Raw genomic sequence first — 17,000 nt, forward strand, 5'->3', positions numbered from 1 at the left:
ATTACTTCCTCATATTTGAAATGGCTTTAATTTTGGATTATGATCTTCTTTATCATATAAACACAGAATAATGCGCATTAAAATATATATATTTTCAAGCTTGCTGAGCTATTTTCTTTGGTACATGTGCTCGATTTTACCATGTCCCCAAAGCAGGTTATCAACCTCTACAAGAAATATGAAATACTCCAAATATTTTAATTGTTTCATAGGCAATGTTAAAGGTCCAGTATGTAGGATTTAGTGGCATCTAGCAGTAATCGAATAGGATAGAAGAGAAGAGAAAGAACTTTATTCATCTCCGCAGAAAAATTCAACTGTCCAGCAGCTTATAAAAAAACTAACAACCACACTTCCCCTCATCAACAACAACACAGTGGTATTGAAATAGACATAAAATAAAATAAGTTAAAATAAGTGCATAAATAGAAATTAAAAATCAAATTAAAATTGCCCATTCCACAGTAAAATGCGATGTGTGTAAGGACGCATTCACACTGGCGCTATTTGGTCCGCTTTAAACAAACCCTTGACCCGCTTTGGATAGTTCGGTTTGTTTGGAGTGGTGTAAACGCTCTTTCGAACTCTGGTGCAGACCAAACGAGTGAGCCCTGGTCCGCTTGAAAACTGGGGGTCTCAGGAGAGGAAGAGGACCCACTCTGTAGATATAAAGAGCTTATTCAAAGGTAACAAAACATAATTCTTATTTTCAGGTGATTATAGACAAATGACAAACATAGTTATGAATATTATATATCAGATGACCCTAAATCCCACACACTGGACCTTTAAACTCTCTCTGACTATATATGTACACATGACTTTGAGCCATCTTCCAGCCTGTTAGGTAATAGTTTTAACGCCCTCCAAAAGACCACAATTCCACTGAGACCATATCAGACACTTTTTTTTTTTTTTTTTTTTTGGTGCAACTAAGCATTAACTTCAGTTTGACGCCATTAATAGTGTTGAAAGCACACATCCATCATATTATGGATCCATACTGTTCACCAGTTTTTGGCACTGTATATATTTTTGGATTTGCTCCTTATTGTTTACAGTTGCATATTTTCCATAACTGCTACATGGCAATTTTCCTTTGGATAAACTTATTTTAAGGGGTCACAAAAAAAATTGTGAAAAGAGAATGTTGATTTAACTCTATGGTGATTTTCAAGGCCACAGTTTATGGTGTTACATAATGTTATAAAATGTTATTTTGTTCTCCTAAAGTACAACCCCTGTTCAGTTCACAACCTGGGGGTCACAAGATTATTAATGAGGTATAAAATAAGAACTAACTAAATTCTGCGACACAGCTATGTTTATTTTTCAAAATTTCTCCAGTGTTTGCTTTTTCTTGTGAAATATAGTTTTTTATTCAATTGAAACAGTCTCTTAGACAGAAGAACCACTTCCTGTGATTTGATGCTTCGTATTAGGCAGTCACAAACAACAAAGGTTGGAAACCACTGGCGTAGAGAATCTAAAGGATAAAAAGAACATGGTAATATGACTTTGGGTGATCACTGATGAAACATTTCAGCATTAACAAGGACGCTCAATTCAAAACACACTCTAAGACCAAAATGATTTATTTTGTAAAGTGGTTGAAACAACAGTTTTGGCGAAATACGAGATGCACAGCTGTTTGTAGCCACAATTTTTGACAGTGAGCAAATCTGAAAATGATACAAAACAATCTATAAATTATTTATGTCGTATTTTCCACAGAAAATGACACATTAAGGCTGCATACTGTGTGGAGCAAATTCTGTATTAACACAATATACATGTGTGCCATTTTAACTGTCCCCTTGTCTTTGTCACAGAATCAAATCAAGTCTAAAAATATGGTACAAAAGGTACACACACACACACACACACACACGCACACAGCTATACTTGAAATTGAAGTACAGTGACAGTAACTTTGCAGTCCACTATTTTAGCAATGTAACACAGTATTCCCTCTATTTTACAGTCTCTATTTATTCCTTGTCACCTGCTCTATACTGATTGCTCTCCACTATCCATTAGAGCTGGAACCGCCAGCACAGGTGTCCCAGTCTGTCAATGTTTTTATGCAGGACGCTGTGAATCGGTGCCACGTATCTCGCCACGTCACCGTCCCGTGAGAAATCCCTGCAGAACAGCCCCTTCTCTGGGTTAAACACAAACTTCTGGGGCATGGGCCCGTTGCCTCTGACGTACTCCCACACAGCCAGCAGCAGCAGCCTCACCTCGAAAGGAGTGAGGTGGGGGAAAGCTTCGTGGACGTTGGCTAGCACAGGAGGCAGGAGCTGACCCTCTCCCATGCAGGACACCAGGAGGCAGGAGGCTTGGAGGTGCCACGGGGAGTCTGTGGACAGCATCTCGCGTGACGCCTCCCAGTGGGCCAGCAGAGTGGCCAGAAGGCCTCTGAGCACGGCTGAGCAGTAGCAGAGAGCCGGGCGTCCAGCTGCCACCACCTGCAGCAGAGGGAAGAGCACCGGGTGGGCCTCAAAGCAACGACGAATGTGGATGTCTCGCTCCACCGTGGTGCGGGCGTGCTCCTCTGGGGGCCAGGACAGCTCACCGTTGGCCACATCTGGGCAGACATTCTCTACCAACGTAACGGCAACAACTTTAGCTGCCTCTGCGTTGATGGGCAGCGGCTCATCGGGATCAGATGGTGGTCGTGAGCTGTTGATAGAGCCGTTAAGACCAGAGGAGCTGCAGCACTGGACTACGACAGCCAGCAGAGTCTGGATGTTCTGCAGAGAGAAGAAGATGATGGTGATCATCAAACACAAACTACATATAATTACACTTTTTACACAAATGCTGGTACCTTAAATCATTTTCAGGTGTAGTTGAGATAACAGTTAGATACAGGGTACAAAGCTGTGATAAACTATACTTCTTAAATTGTGCAACTCACCTGCATGACCCCCGATGGATCAGGCATCTGTGTCTCAGTGCGGACCTTCAGCCCCTTGCCAATCACCCCGGCATGAAACACAGACCAAACGCTCCCAGAAAAGTTGACGGTGGTACCGAACCGACAGTTGATGTCCAGCAGAGAGGCTCCGATGTCAGGAGACACAGATGGCAGAGGCAAGGGTGCACCCGACATGTCTGCGATCTGCCCTCCAAACAGGCTAGCGTTGCCTTTGTGTAGCGCTCCTTCAACCAGCTGTTGAAGCACCGCTTTGAGGGTGAGCGAAGAATATGCCGCGAAACGGGACAGGAGCAGGACTGAGCAGTTCACCGCCTCGCCTGCCTGTCCCCCATCTCTCCCCACTTTCCCTGCTTCCCCTCGTCTCCGCAGCGCCAGAAAGAAATGAGTAACGGCAGCGCGAGAGAGCAGGAGCAGGTGTGCTGGGGAGGAGGTGCGAGGGAGCGGGCTGCAGGACAGGAGGCGCACTGCAGCATGAGATACAGCCGGGTCACCGTGGAGAAGGAGCGGGCCAAAATCATGGAGGTGTCCTGAGACTGCTGAGCCCACCTGGATGGCCATGGAGGACTGAGCGCCAGCTGCTCCTCTTCTTTCCTCATCCTGACTCTGGATGGCTGCGGCCAGATTGAGCAACAGCTGCCTCAGTTGCCGGGGGCCCAGAGTGTGTGTGTGGATCTGGGCCACACAGCGAGCTACAGCAGCAGGAATGAGTCCCGCCATGCAAGAGGAGAGTGTGGTGTGGAGCTGCCAGGCCAGAGCCAGCTCCTCTGGGTTGTGGGCCTGGGTGAGCAGCTGGCAGAGGGCCTCAGTGGCCACGCTGGGACCCCCATACACCGACAGCAGACACAGTAGCTGGTGCAGCCAGAGGTGACGCTTCCTTTCCAGTCTCAGTGTCTCAGCACAGAGCTCTCCTACGTGAGACTGCAGCTCCTCCAAGAAGGGGATGACCCTCTGGGGCTGAAAGGAAGCAGAGTGATGGGGGTTGACTTCAGCTCCATCTGAGCGGTTGAAGACCAGCTTGTGGAGATGCAGAAGCAGCATCTGGAGGAGGCGATCGCAACCTTCTCTGACTCCCTCATGAGGGGAGGGTGTAGGGCCGGAGATAATGACTGAAGCCGGGGTCGCTGTGTCTGCCAAAAAACGGAGGACCCTGGACCCTCCTGATGGGCTCTGGCTAATAAGGTGGACAGCAAGCCCCAGCATGTTATCCAGTTCCTCTCTGGGGAGGCCCTGCAGCAAGGCCTGCAGCTGGAGCAGGACAGGAGGACGCAGCAGCTCCACCAGCTCCGCAGACACCGCACCAAAGAGGTTGGGAGACATTGCAGCCAGCTGTAGCAGAAATGGTACTGCAGCACGGCGGAGTTGAGGGGAACCCTCCCAAGATGTTGAGGATGAGGTGGGAGACAGAGGGCTTGATGGACACAGGCTTTCCTGAAACATCCTGAGCAGCTCCTTCCTGATGCTGTCTGAGTGGTGCGCTGCGAGGTGTCCGAGGATTCCCACCACTGAGCCAATCTTTGGCACTCTGCTGCCTTTGTCCGCTCCCATCACCATTAGCCCTTGGTCCTTAGCGCCGTGAGAGCAGAAGTCCTTGAGTCCACATGCCAACACTCGGCTGATGATAGTACCGGGGAAGGCCGAGCCGATGTGAGCCACCACCCAGTCAAAATGCGGAGAGTGCTGGACTGAAGTGTCCAAAAGTGCATCCACACAAGCGTCAGGACACCAGGCCAGCATAGCAGCCAGACACTGGGAGTAGGCCTCCATGAGGGATCGAGTGGCGGCACAGGACATCCAGAGTTGGAGCAGCTCATTGAGGCTGGAGGAGTGGGGGGCCACCCTGCGGCCGGCGTGCTTACTGCTCAGCTGGCCCAACAAGTCCACAGCCCAGGCGGATACCAGAGGGGCCCAGGCCCGAGGGTTGAGACGGATGAACTCTGACAGCACGCCATGGACCTCCTACAGACAGAAACAGGAATACTTAAAACAATTTTCTGGGGAATTTCCCAACCATTATGTTATTATGGATAAAGGAAAACATTTAGGTCGGCAAGACTGGACAGGGTTTGGATCTGGTACTCTGGTGGGCCAATAAACCTTTAAATATTTTCATCCCTTCAAGACAAGGCACCAGTTTTATTATAAGTGCTCTGTGTGTCCTTGTCAGCGCACCTGTATGATGTCCTCCAGGTTGGCGCTGGAGCTGGCATCACCCTCCGTCTCCAGGTTGTGCAGGAAGGCGGAGACATGCTCATCATAAACACCCCTCAGATGCTCCAGCACCGCCCCCCGACAGGCCGGGACCGAGCGCAGCAGGCGCACAGCACAGCGTGCATGTTCCCGGACACTGAGCTTTCGGCCCTGGACGGTGTCAACGCCACTGATGAAGGACTTGATCTCCTGGGAGAGTTCCTGGGCGCTACAGGGGAAGAAGAGACATGACGACATTTTAGAAACACAAGCAGAAAATGACGAGGGGAAGGAATGAAAAAAAGTGTGTGCCTGTGTGTGAGAGAGGTTCTTTACCTATAACGATTAATTTATACACCTCTACTAACAAGAAAGAGAACGATATATTTTAGGGCTGCAACTAACAATATCTTTAATTATTGATTACCATGTTGACTGACCAGACACTGTAGCTCTAAAATATTTCTATACTTGTGCTAAAATTAAGTCAGTTAATTAATGAGCTTATCAAGAGAAAAATTAATGCTTGAACAATTTGGTATCTGATTAATAATTTAAATCATTTATCAAACAAATATGACAAAACATGTGCTATATCCAACTTGACAAACATTGTTTCTTTGTTTTTTATCTTTGGAAACTGAATATGTTTAAGTTCTGACTATAAAGTCAGACAAAGCAAGCAATTTAAGGAAGTTACATTGAGCTCTTGGAAGTTGCAGAAGCGATTTTTCACAATGTCTGAAATCTGAAAAACTAGATGACTGACTGATTAATGGAAAAAAAAATTAACAGAAAAAAGCAGCAATTTAAAAATCATTCCTCTTCATGTATCGATTAATTGCTCAGTCCAAACAAATGGCTTAAAGATGTTGTCGTGTTTATCACATAAGACAAACACAGCAAATCCTTATAATTAAGAGGGTGTTACTCTGTAAAGTTGTCATTTCTCAATTGAAAAAAAAATAAAATAAATCAATTACTAAAGAAATTACACAACTAATTGATTAATCAACTCATAAACTCTACAAAAAATATTTATCATCAACATAGCAGCCCTGACATATAACTCTATAAATTAAAACAAACAAAACAAAAAATAAAAAATAAAATTGCTAAACACAACTGTACAAATACTCCTACTACTAATACAAAAATAATAATTACAATATAATATAGAATGAAAAATAAATAATATCATTAAAAATAATGGTAATTTGTAAAGCACATTAAAAAAAATTAAAAGTGCTTTATGGGACAGATAAAATATCAAACACCATCAAGATAAAAACAGCAAGAAAATAAAAATAATAATGAAACTGAACACAGGTTAAAGCCAGATAAAACAAAGTGTAATAAAAATAGATAAATAAATAATAACATCGATAAAAGAGGGATAGAAAAAGCTGTGAAAGTGAGCTTTGATCCAACTGATATCATTTTAAAGTGTGTTCAGTTGTTAATTTGGACATATAATCACTGTAAAACACCAGTTTGGGCTCTAACATCTTGTCATGTGCATCTTTCAGATCCTTCACAGAGTAACGTTACATGAATAATCCACTAACTGACAAGTAACGTCTCTCTGACGTCTTTAAACACGCGCTGCCTCTACAGAACAGTGTAGGAACACATAACGGTCTGACCCGCTGAGCTCTGTAAAGTTAACTCAAATATAAAGTGTATTAAACAGAGTTAATAGAGTGAAGTGTATCTGTAGTGTGAGAGCAGCCGCTTCCTCTCCTCCTCCAGCAGCAGCAGCAGCAGCAGCACTCACCTCAGGGCAGTCTGCGGTGTGTGAGTGTGTGAGCTCTGCATCGCTTTCAGCGGACTCCCGTCAAACACCACAGACATCGTTTGGTCCTTTAACATTAGAGCGTCACATTAAATCCTCCTCTCGGCCGCGGGGCTTCGACGGGAGCGGCTGTGACAGCTTTTAGTGGGTTTCTCTGTCCAATATCAGGAGTAAAATACACAGAAAGGGCGCTCCAAAGGCGGAAGTACGAACTTCTTTGTGGTTGGTAAAACGAAAAGCAACACTGACAGCTGACGTCACTGGCGACACCTAGCGGCACAGACTGGAATTATTCATTTATTCATCAAGATAAAGGCGTTTTTTTTTTAAATTATTTGATAAATTTCATTATTTTATTCGCAATTTTTTTTATTCACAAACGGAAATTTTCTAAATTAATGCTCAAGTTTTTCTAACGAATTCTATATAAATTCACTTAGTTTATTAAACATCAAAGTATATATATAGTTGTGTACATATGATCACCTGTTTTCATTTTAATATTTTGTCTTAATATTATCATTTTGTGTCCTTCATGTGTATTTGTATCATATGCGACGCTATTATTTACCTGAATTTGTATATTATCTTTTTTTCATTAGAGAAAAAAACCCCATAAACTAATTAATGACTTTATTTATTTGTCTGTTTATTTATCCGTGACATTCATTTATTTATGTATTTATCTGTTTGTTTATTTAGTTAGCTGGTGTCAAAGTCCTGTCACCTCGGTATGGACTGAAACACTATTACAATACAGTCAACTAAAAATTGGGATAGCATAACAATAGAAAACACATTACTGATCACCCTGAGGTTAAATTATTTAAAAATCAAAAACAGGTAGTATATTGCCAAGTCTTTTTTCATATGCGGAATTTACCTTGGTGTTGTCATGGTACATAATGGTCAATATGAATAAAAAACAATGATGAAAGCTTTTTGAGTTTTTCCTGTAAGTGATGCAGTGATGAACACCATGTAAAACAAAAAATAAAACCATTTTTTAATTTGACAAGTAATATGTAATTTTAAAAATGGAATTGCAGCATAACATTTGATAAGGCTATTAAATTTTACTTTGTCTTTTCCTTTACATTATGTGTCTGCCTTTTACATTCTATCCCACAATTCAAGTTTTCCCTGCTGTAACATTTACAGCTTTCATTTCATTATCACTTTAATCTGAAAATGTTTAAACTGGTTGTCACAACTAACTGAGGTCCAACAGAGCAGCAACAGGACTGTGTTTGGGGACAAACAGTATAAAGACAGACATCTCTTGAAAGAGTTACTGCACACTTTAACATATCTTTAGAGCTGCAAACTGAATATTATTACACTGTAATGAAACACATTAATGCTGGTGATTCATACTGACACACCAAATTGCTAGAAGAAAAAGCATTTAATGGGTTTAAAATCACCCAACACGTCATCCACTGTTTTAAATCAGCCCTGAATCCTGCAAGGTCACTGCTGACAGAGCTGGGACTGATCTGTCATGAAATGAATGTTAATGCCATCTTATCACACTTTGTATCGCACATCTCTCTGCAGCCTTTTACCCACTTTTTAAAGCATTTTTCAGTGGGTGGCGTTTGACTCAGAACTGGGTGTGAGGTTACAGATTAAAATTACAGACATAAAATTTGTTCTTTTTGCCAGTAAGTATGTGAAGATGAAGAAGCTCTCTGAACAGTGCCAACAATGGGACCTCTGTGTAGCTGCTACTATTTTTTCAGCATATTACAGTATTCAAACACGAGACTAGTCTATCACTCTTGAAGGACATTACAGTATAACACAGCCTGGTTTGTGTGACTGTACACAACAGAAAATCTCTAAAATTATTGAGCTGATTTTAAATTACATTGAATTTTAATCAACATTAAGATCTGATTCACTGTGATTAAACGGTTAGTGTATTTTATCATATATTTTATGCCACAGCAGAGAAAGTCACTGGCAACCTTTTACATTTCACACACAGTGTTGCTATCATTCTGTAGATATATATTATCATGATGATACAATGTGATTTTGTAACACATAATTGAAGGTCACCAGGGCAACATAGTCCAAAGGAGGGAGTTGCATCAAATGGATTTCAAAACGACTATCTGTTCTCAGTTGCCACTTTTGTTGTGTAAAGATAGCTGATTACATATCTCATCTGGCCCAGGAACACCTTGGGGTCCCCCAGGAGGAGCTGGAAGAGTTGCTGAGGAGAGGGACATCTAGGCTGCTTTGCTTGGCTTGCTGCCCCCACCACCTGGCCCCGGATAAGCGGATGAAAATGGATGGATGGATGGAAGATAGGTGAAACTAATACTACGTAACACAACAGCCATGCAATCAATTCTTCCTTCATTAAGGTTCTAATTTTCAGTTTTTGTTGAAACATGATGAAATGTTTGATCATTTTGAAGGCTGAAGTTTTGTGGTACTGTTTAACTGTATACTGACTAGTGTCCCTATTACTTTGTCCATCAGTAATATCTATAGGGTAGGCTAAATAACAGAGTAATAATAACAATGTTTAAATGGTGCAATATATTTTATTTTCTTCACCTTAGACAGCACTTTGTGCTTTCAGCTTGAAAAGTGCTCTACAAATAAGGTTACTATTTATATTATTAATATTATTATTAATTTGTCCACCATTTATATGAATTAGGGTGGGCTAAATAACTGAGTAACAACTATATAATGCAGTCTAATATCTTTTTATGCAACAAAACTGACAAATAAGTTTATTTACTTATTTATTTATTCATTTATTTTATGTTGTCATTATTATTGGTAATATTTATAACAATTATTGTTATTCATGACTTGCCTATTAAATAATGGTCATTACTACTACTACTACTACTACTACTACCACTACCACTACTACTACTACTACCACCACTACCACCACTACTACTACTACCACTACCACTACTACTACTACCAATACCACCACCACTACTACTAGTAGTAGTACTGCTACTACTAATACTACTACTATTACTACCATTACTACTACTACTACTACTACTAATGATAATAATAATAATAATAATAATAATGATAACAATTATTATTATTATTACTATTATCAATAATACATTTTTATTCTTATTATATATCTATTTATATATCTATTTATTTATTTGTAGTCAAAACTACTAGTACTACCACTACTACTACTACCACTACTACCACTACCATTACTACTACTACTACTAATAATAACAATTATTATTATTACTATTATCAATAATACATTTTTATTCTTATTATTTATTTATATAATTCTTTATTTATTTGTAGTTAAAACTGTGTAGTAGGTCTGTAGTTGGATGACGCTAGATTTTGACGTTATGTTGAGGCTTTTATTCTGAAGGTCACGAACTACTACTACCACCACTACTACTACTTGTAATAATTAATAATTATTAATTATAGCAACAACAACAACAATAATAATAATAATAATAATAATAATAATAATAATAGCATTTTTTATTCCTCTGTTCATTTATTTATTGTTAGTTAAACTGTGTAGTAGGTCTGTAGTTAGATGACGTCATATTGAGGCTCTTATTCTGAAGGTCGCGAGCTTCGGCTTCACAGAGCAACAATCAGCTGAGCGCTCACAGCTGAGCTCCGGTGTCGGGATCTTTGGTGTGACCTCCTCTGACACTAACACGACCTGTGGACTTCATATTTAGAGGTAAGACTCAGTGTTTAGACGTTAATATAAACTGAACCGTGATGTTAGCTGAGGCTTCGTGAGCTCGTGACGCTGCAGTGTTTATTTAGCTGCTGTGACGTCAGCTTCAAACTAACGGCAGTTCAAGGCATTTTAATGATGTAAACAAGGACCGGTTCAAGCTAATCATTAGCTTTAAGCTAACACATTGTTTCGGTTTCGGTTTATGTAGCTTTAAAACCCCGGCACTCCTTGTTTTTGGGGATGAAATGACGCACTTTGTCCACATAACTGCTGGTTGATAGTGTAATATGAATAAGCCTTTTAAAAAACTATTTATTTGTTTGTTAAAGCTAGCTGATAGTTATCAAAGCATGCGCACATCTAGAAAGTCTTAGCTGCAGGTTACCAGTTGCGAACTAATTTTACTGTCTCTGATTGCATGGACGATGCTCTATAAATACTCAGTTTATTTGGTACACCTAGTTACAACTACTGCATATAATACAGCAGTCCTGCCTTAAATGCTCCCACCATGAATATTATAGCTAATAATATCAATTTACAGAGGTAGTGTTGAATTTTATAGTCATTTTGGAGTCTCTAGTTTGTGGTGCTATTAAATGGTAGTACATTGGACTACTTGTATTATTTTTGAGTCAATTAAATTTAATTAGATTGTATTTATAAAGCCCAATATCACAAACCACAATTTTCCTCAGAGGGCTTTACAACATACAAGAATCCCTCCTTCCCTTGGACCCCCACAGCGGATAAGGAAAAACAATGAGGATATGCTTATCTGATGGAAACACCTGTTTGTGTAATACAATACAGTTTAACAACACCACAAACTACATCCTGCACAGTGATTAAAAAAAGATGAAACAACACCACCCTAAGACAGTTACAACAAACTGACCTTCATGAAGAAGGATTTATTGCAGTACTTTTTTATTTTAGCCAGGTGTACCTAACAAACTGGCAACTGAGTGTATGTTGATATTCTATGTACAGATGAGCTGTAATGACATCATGTGGGTAACAGATGATCTACATGTAAGACCTGGGGCCATGGGATCAGTTTCAGAGACCTCCTAACTTAGTCGAAATAATTTTAGTAAAGAGTTGTAGCTTTGGAGTGATTTAGGAAAGTTTTCAGTAACTCTGAGCAGGAAGGGACAGAAACTTTTACCTTAGTTAGGAGGTGTGTTTGACCACGTTGCAAGGTATGACACATTGTTTTAACAGATGTGATTGGTTGTCACAGACATGCCCTTTTGTGAGACACCCAGTGGAAATGAAATAAACTGCTGACTGTGAAAGTGTTGTCATTGTTAGTGTGATCACTCTGCTGATGGAAGGTTGAGACGGACTCAAGTCATCACTGCTGCACTGATGCATTTTTCCAGTTTTCCAAATATCTTAGTGTTGTGATCATTTTTATTTCTGGTGTTTAATGTTTTTGCATTAGGTTGGAAATGTGTGCACATCTTTAATGTGATCAACAACAAACATTATCCTGGCAAGATCTCATCTGTAGCATTTCATTTACTCACTGTCATCCCGTGTTTGAAGAATATTCCTCTGACCTCTTTGTGTTTCCACCATTTTCTCCTCTGCTTCAGAAACTCTTCAACCTCTTACAAGTCCTCCTCCCTGCTCCTAACAGTTTTTCACTTTAGGAGCTCTTTAAGGTCTAAGATGCTCTGTGAATAACTCTTATCTTTACCAGGATCTAGTCTTAACTTTAAGGGGAAATTCTAAGAAAACGTCACAATTATAAGAATTTTCTTAGAATCTGTCACTAGGAGAAACTCTATGTACGAGGAAGCTTTGTGAATATGGCCCCCGATTACTATTACAAGGAGTGATCACACAAGAATGTTAATGGCACATCATTTTATTAAGTACAGTATAAAATCTTTTCTTAAATGCTGCCCTGCGTTTGCATAGACAAGCATAGACAACTGTTTGATCTGTTTGATTACTTGCGGCTGTAACACAAGAATTTCCCAGTTTGGGATCAATAAAGTTCTTTCTATCTATCTATCTATCTATCTATCTATCTATCTATCTATCTAAACACACAGATACAGTATGACCAAGGGGAATGTAATTTTTTTTTTTTTACTTTAACTGTCTGCTAATATTTGGTCTATAAAATCATTTGTTCCTGCAGGCAGTGAAGTCACCCTGAAAGTCAAACCAGTCCAAAGTTACAGACGAAACACCGACATGGCCCCGACACTGGTAAGGAAATTATCGCTTAAAGCAACACTTCACTCACAAAGTGTTGCGTTACCATGAATTTGTGAAGAAAAATCTGTTTGTCTTGCATACCTTTGTGGAAAACGTTCATACTGATTTATTGATTGGGGACCAGGTTTATCAACAGTAATATCAAAACATCTGATAACAAACTCTCGCACAACTCGTGCAGTATAATCCAAGTCTCATTTATCCAGTCGTATGCTCAGTACTTCCCAAATTATGCATCAATCACTGGAGTCCGGCTTTGAAGACAGCATATTTTTACTTACAGTTCAGTTTTCAAAAGTAAAGCTTTTGCAAAAATGCACGTGTTCTGGAATAGGGGAGGATGATATGGCCCTAAAATAAAATCATGATATTTCAGGGTATTTTTGCGATAACGATATTCTTGATGATATAATAAATCAGTAAAAAACTAAATTATTAATTTAAGAACGTAGGACGGCATGTAAAACTCGTTCACAAAAATGATCTCTCATTTCTTTAGTTTGTGAACAACAACAGTAACTCAGAGTGAGATTCAGATTCTGTTACAATATTAATAGTTCAACAAAATAAAATCTACCACAAATTACACATTTAAACAGCTCCCAAATACAAAAAATGTTCCCTGTGATCTATATATATAAATCAACAGGTGATTTTCTTCTTTTAGCAAAATCCTAAATGACTGAGTTGTTTTTTCCCACCTGGACCTTTATGCTCTGCCATGTCTCCTCTAATCATCACGCTGTAACCTATAACAGGCTGTTATGATACCACAACTGTCACACATTCACATATATGTAGTTTTTTGTCGAGCCATGAGCATTGCGTAGGTTGACATTACCAAACATTTATGACAAAATCACTTGACGACACTGACACCCGTGTGCGCACAGCGAGAGAGTAGAGGGAGAGACGCTGTGCTGCTGCCAGAGGAGCCGCTGAATGAGTTATAGTTTTGTGGATGAAGTGTTCCTTTAATCAGAATACAGATATAGAAAATTAGTCTTTTTGTGGTTGTTATTTTTGATGTTTTGTGTTCTTTTACAGCAATTATGTGTCATTATGCAATTTTTATAGCAAGTGTCAAAGGTATTATTGAATGTAGCATTTCATTGATTTTAATTCAAGTCTGTTTTATTTCTATTGCCCAATACAAGTCTTATCTTATGTTTGTTTAACCCAGAGAGCGCAGTCAGGGCAGATGTGTTGCAGTTGTTGCCAAACAGTTTGTTGCAATGTCAAACATTTTTTTTCTGTCTGCTCTAATCCAAGTATGATGAGAAACCAGAGCTCGGGGACTTGATTGAGATCTTCCGGGGCTCCTATCAGCACTGGGCTGTGTATGTTGGTGATGGCTGCATTGTCCACTTGGCACCACCCTGTGAGTCCACACACACACAGCTGTCCCCCAAATACTAACCCGTCTCAGTCGGGAACAAAAACAGCTCACACAGACTGTCACATGTAGTTTTTCAGAGCACTGTATCAGTTCAGATTATTTGTTTGGTTGAACTGATTCATAATCCACTCACAGAACATAAAATGTGTTGCAGTATTTAGAGCATAAACCCACACACGTCATGTCCGTTTCTGTCTTATTCATAGCTGAGGTTCCGGGCGCAGGCGCCAACAGTATGATGTCTGTCCTGACTGAGAAGGCCATGGTGAAGAAAGAGGAGCTGTGGGATGTGGTGGGAACCAACCAGTGGAAAATCAACAATGGCCTGGACAAGGAGTACAGGCCCCGCCCTGCTCACGTCATTGTGAGGGAAGCCTGTGCGCTGGTGGGCAGTGAGCTGCCGTACTGCGTCTTCAGGGGGAATTGTGAGCACTTTGCAAACGAGCTGCGCTACGGAAAAGCAGAGTCACGGCAGGTCAGTGGGCCTAAGTTAGTCTTTTGTAGTCTTTTGTGGATGTCTGTCATGAGTCAAGTTCATTTGCACAAGTAGCTAAACACAAAAAACATGAAACAACCCAGCTGTGCCCAGAGACTATATTTAGTATGATGAGGAAAAATGCCAAATTTGTTTTGATTTGTCTAAAGTTTTGAAATCTGGTACGTCAAAATCTTTGATATTCAACTTGTTGTGAGTTCATAGATACCAAATACTTGATGATGCTCTTTGTAGTTTCTGAGATACAGACAGTTCTATGCCTCCTCCCCTGTGTTGTCCATCTCATTCTCGTGAATGTGATATCCCAGGAAGGCCTTGAGGGAATATCTTCAAATTTGGCACAAGCGTCCACTTGGACTCAAGGATAAACTGTTTAGGAGTTGGTGGTCAAAGGTCAAAGGTTAAGGTCACTGTAACATGTTTGTGGCCGTAATTCAAGAATACAAACAATAATTATGACAGAATTTCACACAATGTCTAACAGGATAAAATGATAAAGTGATGACACTTATTTCCAAAAGGGCAAAGGTCACTATGATGTCATAATGATTTCTGGCTGTTATTTGATATCATATCTCAGGAACAGAAGGGGAGACATTTTGTCTGAAACTGAATAGCAGACACTAATCTTGGGTGTCCACCTTGAAACTGCTGATGTGTGTGAAGCCTCCACGTTTTAGAAGATGTAGCTTCTTTGTAGCAACATCCATATTTGAAGTGCTTTTTAAGGGCAGCTGTAGTGCCTACTAAAAGTAAAAAGAAAACGTATACAATTTAGAACGCACCCTTTGTCTTCTGTCTGGCTACATGTGAGTCTGGACAGACATGGATGTAAACTGCAATTTGGCTGGTTGGTGGAGACGTACAACCGCTAGTTGTAGTCCTCAGGCACATGGATGGGATTGTTTTTTTCCCCCCATAATAAAATGGAATATATAGAAAACAGTCATCCCAATGGAGTTTTGAACATGAAGAAGAATCATATCTCTGCTCACTAACTAAAGGAGTCTGTTTCCCCTTGCAGGTGCGTAAAGCAGGAGAAACCGTCATGGTGGCGGGCGTGGCCGCAGTGGTGGGTCTGGGTATCGTGGCTCTGGCAGGAGCTCTGTTTGGAGGCAGCAAGAAAGAGAACAAGAACACGCAGTGATGGACGTCCCAGCTCGCCTGTTACAGGGGCTTGATGAACAGATCACCAGCAAAGCCAAACTGATACTTAACATGATCGCTCACAGAAAACTCCTTAATTCACATCTGAGATTTAGCCAGAAATTTGATTTGTCTCTCGCCTAATCGACTTTACCTCCATGTGTCCTTCATGCCGTCTTTGGTTTGAATAACAATGTGAAGCTGGTTGGTTCCGGATCAAGGCCCTGTAGTTTTCAAACTTTTTAAAATTTGTACCGACAGAAAACACATAAGCACAACAAACAGTGTTTCCACTAATGAAGCTGCCAAGATGAAATGTGTTTAAACTTTTTAATAAGATTTGATGACATGTAGATAATTTTTTGGACTGTGAGGGGTGTGACAGGTCGGGGGGTCTTTTCTATTGATAAATCGCCTTGCTGCTATTTGGTTATCTAAAAAAATAAGCTAGACAAGGAGAATATGTAATATTAAATTAAAATGAATTAATATTAAAAAAATAAAATAAGCTAATATGATGACTTTGTGGTTGCACCTAACAGTAAAGCTCTGTGAAGTCTAATGCACTTCAGCCTGCTGTTTTAAGTTTATAGTGTGGATCATGAAGACTGAACTTATTCGACACTCCTGCAGTTTTCTTACGACATGTCATCAGTTAACTGTATTTGTAACACTTTGTCTTCCTCTGACATTTAACTGTTTGTATTGTTTTGAATAAAGAATAATTTGTGTGATTCTGTGTGATGTCATAGTGTCCCTTCACGCAGGATCGTTGTTCTCCAAACCTCAACTTCTGACCTCAGTCTGGTTTCAGTTTTAATTTAATTTAATGTTGGTCTTAGCTCAACTTGTTTCCCTTACTTTTGTTCATTTGAATTTCTAAGAATTTTAACTAGAAGCAGAATACTGTATTATTAAATTAGTATGTTTTGTAGAGACAAGATCATTTTATGTATAAATACTCTGAACTCTTTCTTTTTAAAATATTTTTTTTTATAACATCTGTCTCTCCTGCTAATTTTAATCATTTTACAGATTCATTTGCTCTCTTTTCAAGGTGATTGCCAA

At 40.1% G+C, this 17,000-nt stretch overlaps 2 protein-coding genes across 2 annotated transcripts; one reads left to right on the forward strand and one right to left on the reverse strand.

The window, feature by feature from the left end:
* Positions 1–1,577: 1,577 nt before the first annotated feature.
* ints5 (integrator complex subunit 5) lies at positions 1,578–7,139 on the reverse strand. The gene is made up of 4 exons (XM_033618944.2): positions 6,909–7,139; positions 5,114–5,360; positions 2,924–4,900; positions 1,578–2,756 (listed from the first exon to the last, which is right to left on the reverse strand). Exons 1-4 carry the CDS (start codon positions 7,001–7,003, stop codon positions 2,037–2,039), a joined length of 3,039 nt encoding a protein of 1,012 aa, XP_033474835.1. The 5' UTR covers positions 7,004–7,139; the 3' UTR covers positions 1,578–2,036.
* A 3,377-nt stretch (positions 7,140–10,516) lies between these two features.
* On the forward strand, positions 10,517–16,666 carry LOC117251158 (phospholipase A and acyltransferase 3-like). The gene is made up of 5 exons (XM_033617177.2): positions 10,517–10,650; positions 12,812–12,882; positions 14,164–14,272; positions 14,497–14,765; positions 15,811–16,666. The coding sequence occupies exons 2-5, from the start codon at positions 12,868–12,870 to the stop codon at positions 15,931–15,933; spliced, it is 516 nt and encodes a 171-aa protein (XP_033473068.1). The 5' UTR covers positions 10,517–10,650; positions 12,812–12,867; the 3' UTR covers positions 15,934–16,666.
* Positions 16,667–17,000: the final 334 nt, after the last annotated feature.

The sequence above is a fragment of the Epinephelus lanceolatus genome, chromosome 7 (assembly GCF_041903045.1).
Source record: "Epinephelus lanceolatus isolate andai-2023 chromosome 7, ASM4190304v1, whole genome shotgun sequence".
NCBI classification, from domain to species: Eukaryota; Metazoa; Chordata; class Actinopteri; order Perciformes; family Serranidae; genus Epinephelus; species Epinephelus lanceolatus.

What these genes read in the sequence shown, in the direction of transcription:
- LOC117251158 (XM_033617177.2), top strand. An exon ending in TGTCCACTTGGCACCACCCT is followed by an intron (nt 14,273 to 14,496) that starts GTGAGTCCACAC and finishes TCTTATTCATAG; the next exon opens with CTGAGGTTCCGGGCGCAGGC. An exon ending in GAAAAGCAGAGTCACGGCAG is followed by an intron (nt 14,766 to 15,810) that starts GTCAGTGGGCCT and finishes TTCCCCTTGCAG; the next exon opens with GTGCGTAAAGCAGGAGAAAC.
- ints5 (XM_033618944.2), bottom strand. Translation starts at nt 7,003, where the DNA reads ATGTTAAAGGACCAAACGATGTCTGTGGTGTTTGACGGGAGTCCGCTG. An exon ending in ACCTGGAGGACATCATACAG is followed by an intron (nt 4,901 to 5,113) that starts GTGCGCTGACAA and finishes TTCTGTCTGTAG; the next exon opens with GAGGTCCATGGCGTGCTGTC. An exon ending in ATCCATCGGGGGTCATGCAG is followed by an intron (nt 2,757 to 2,923) that starts GTGAGTTGCACA and finishes TTCTCTCTGCAG; the next exon opens with AACATCCAGACTCTGCTGGC.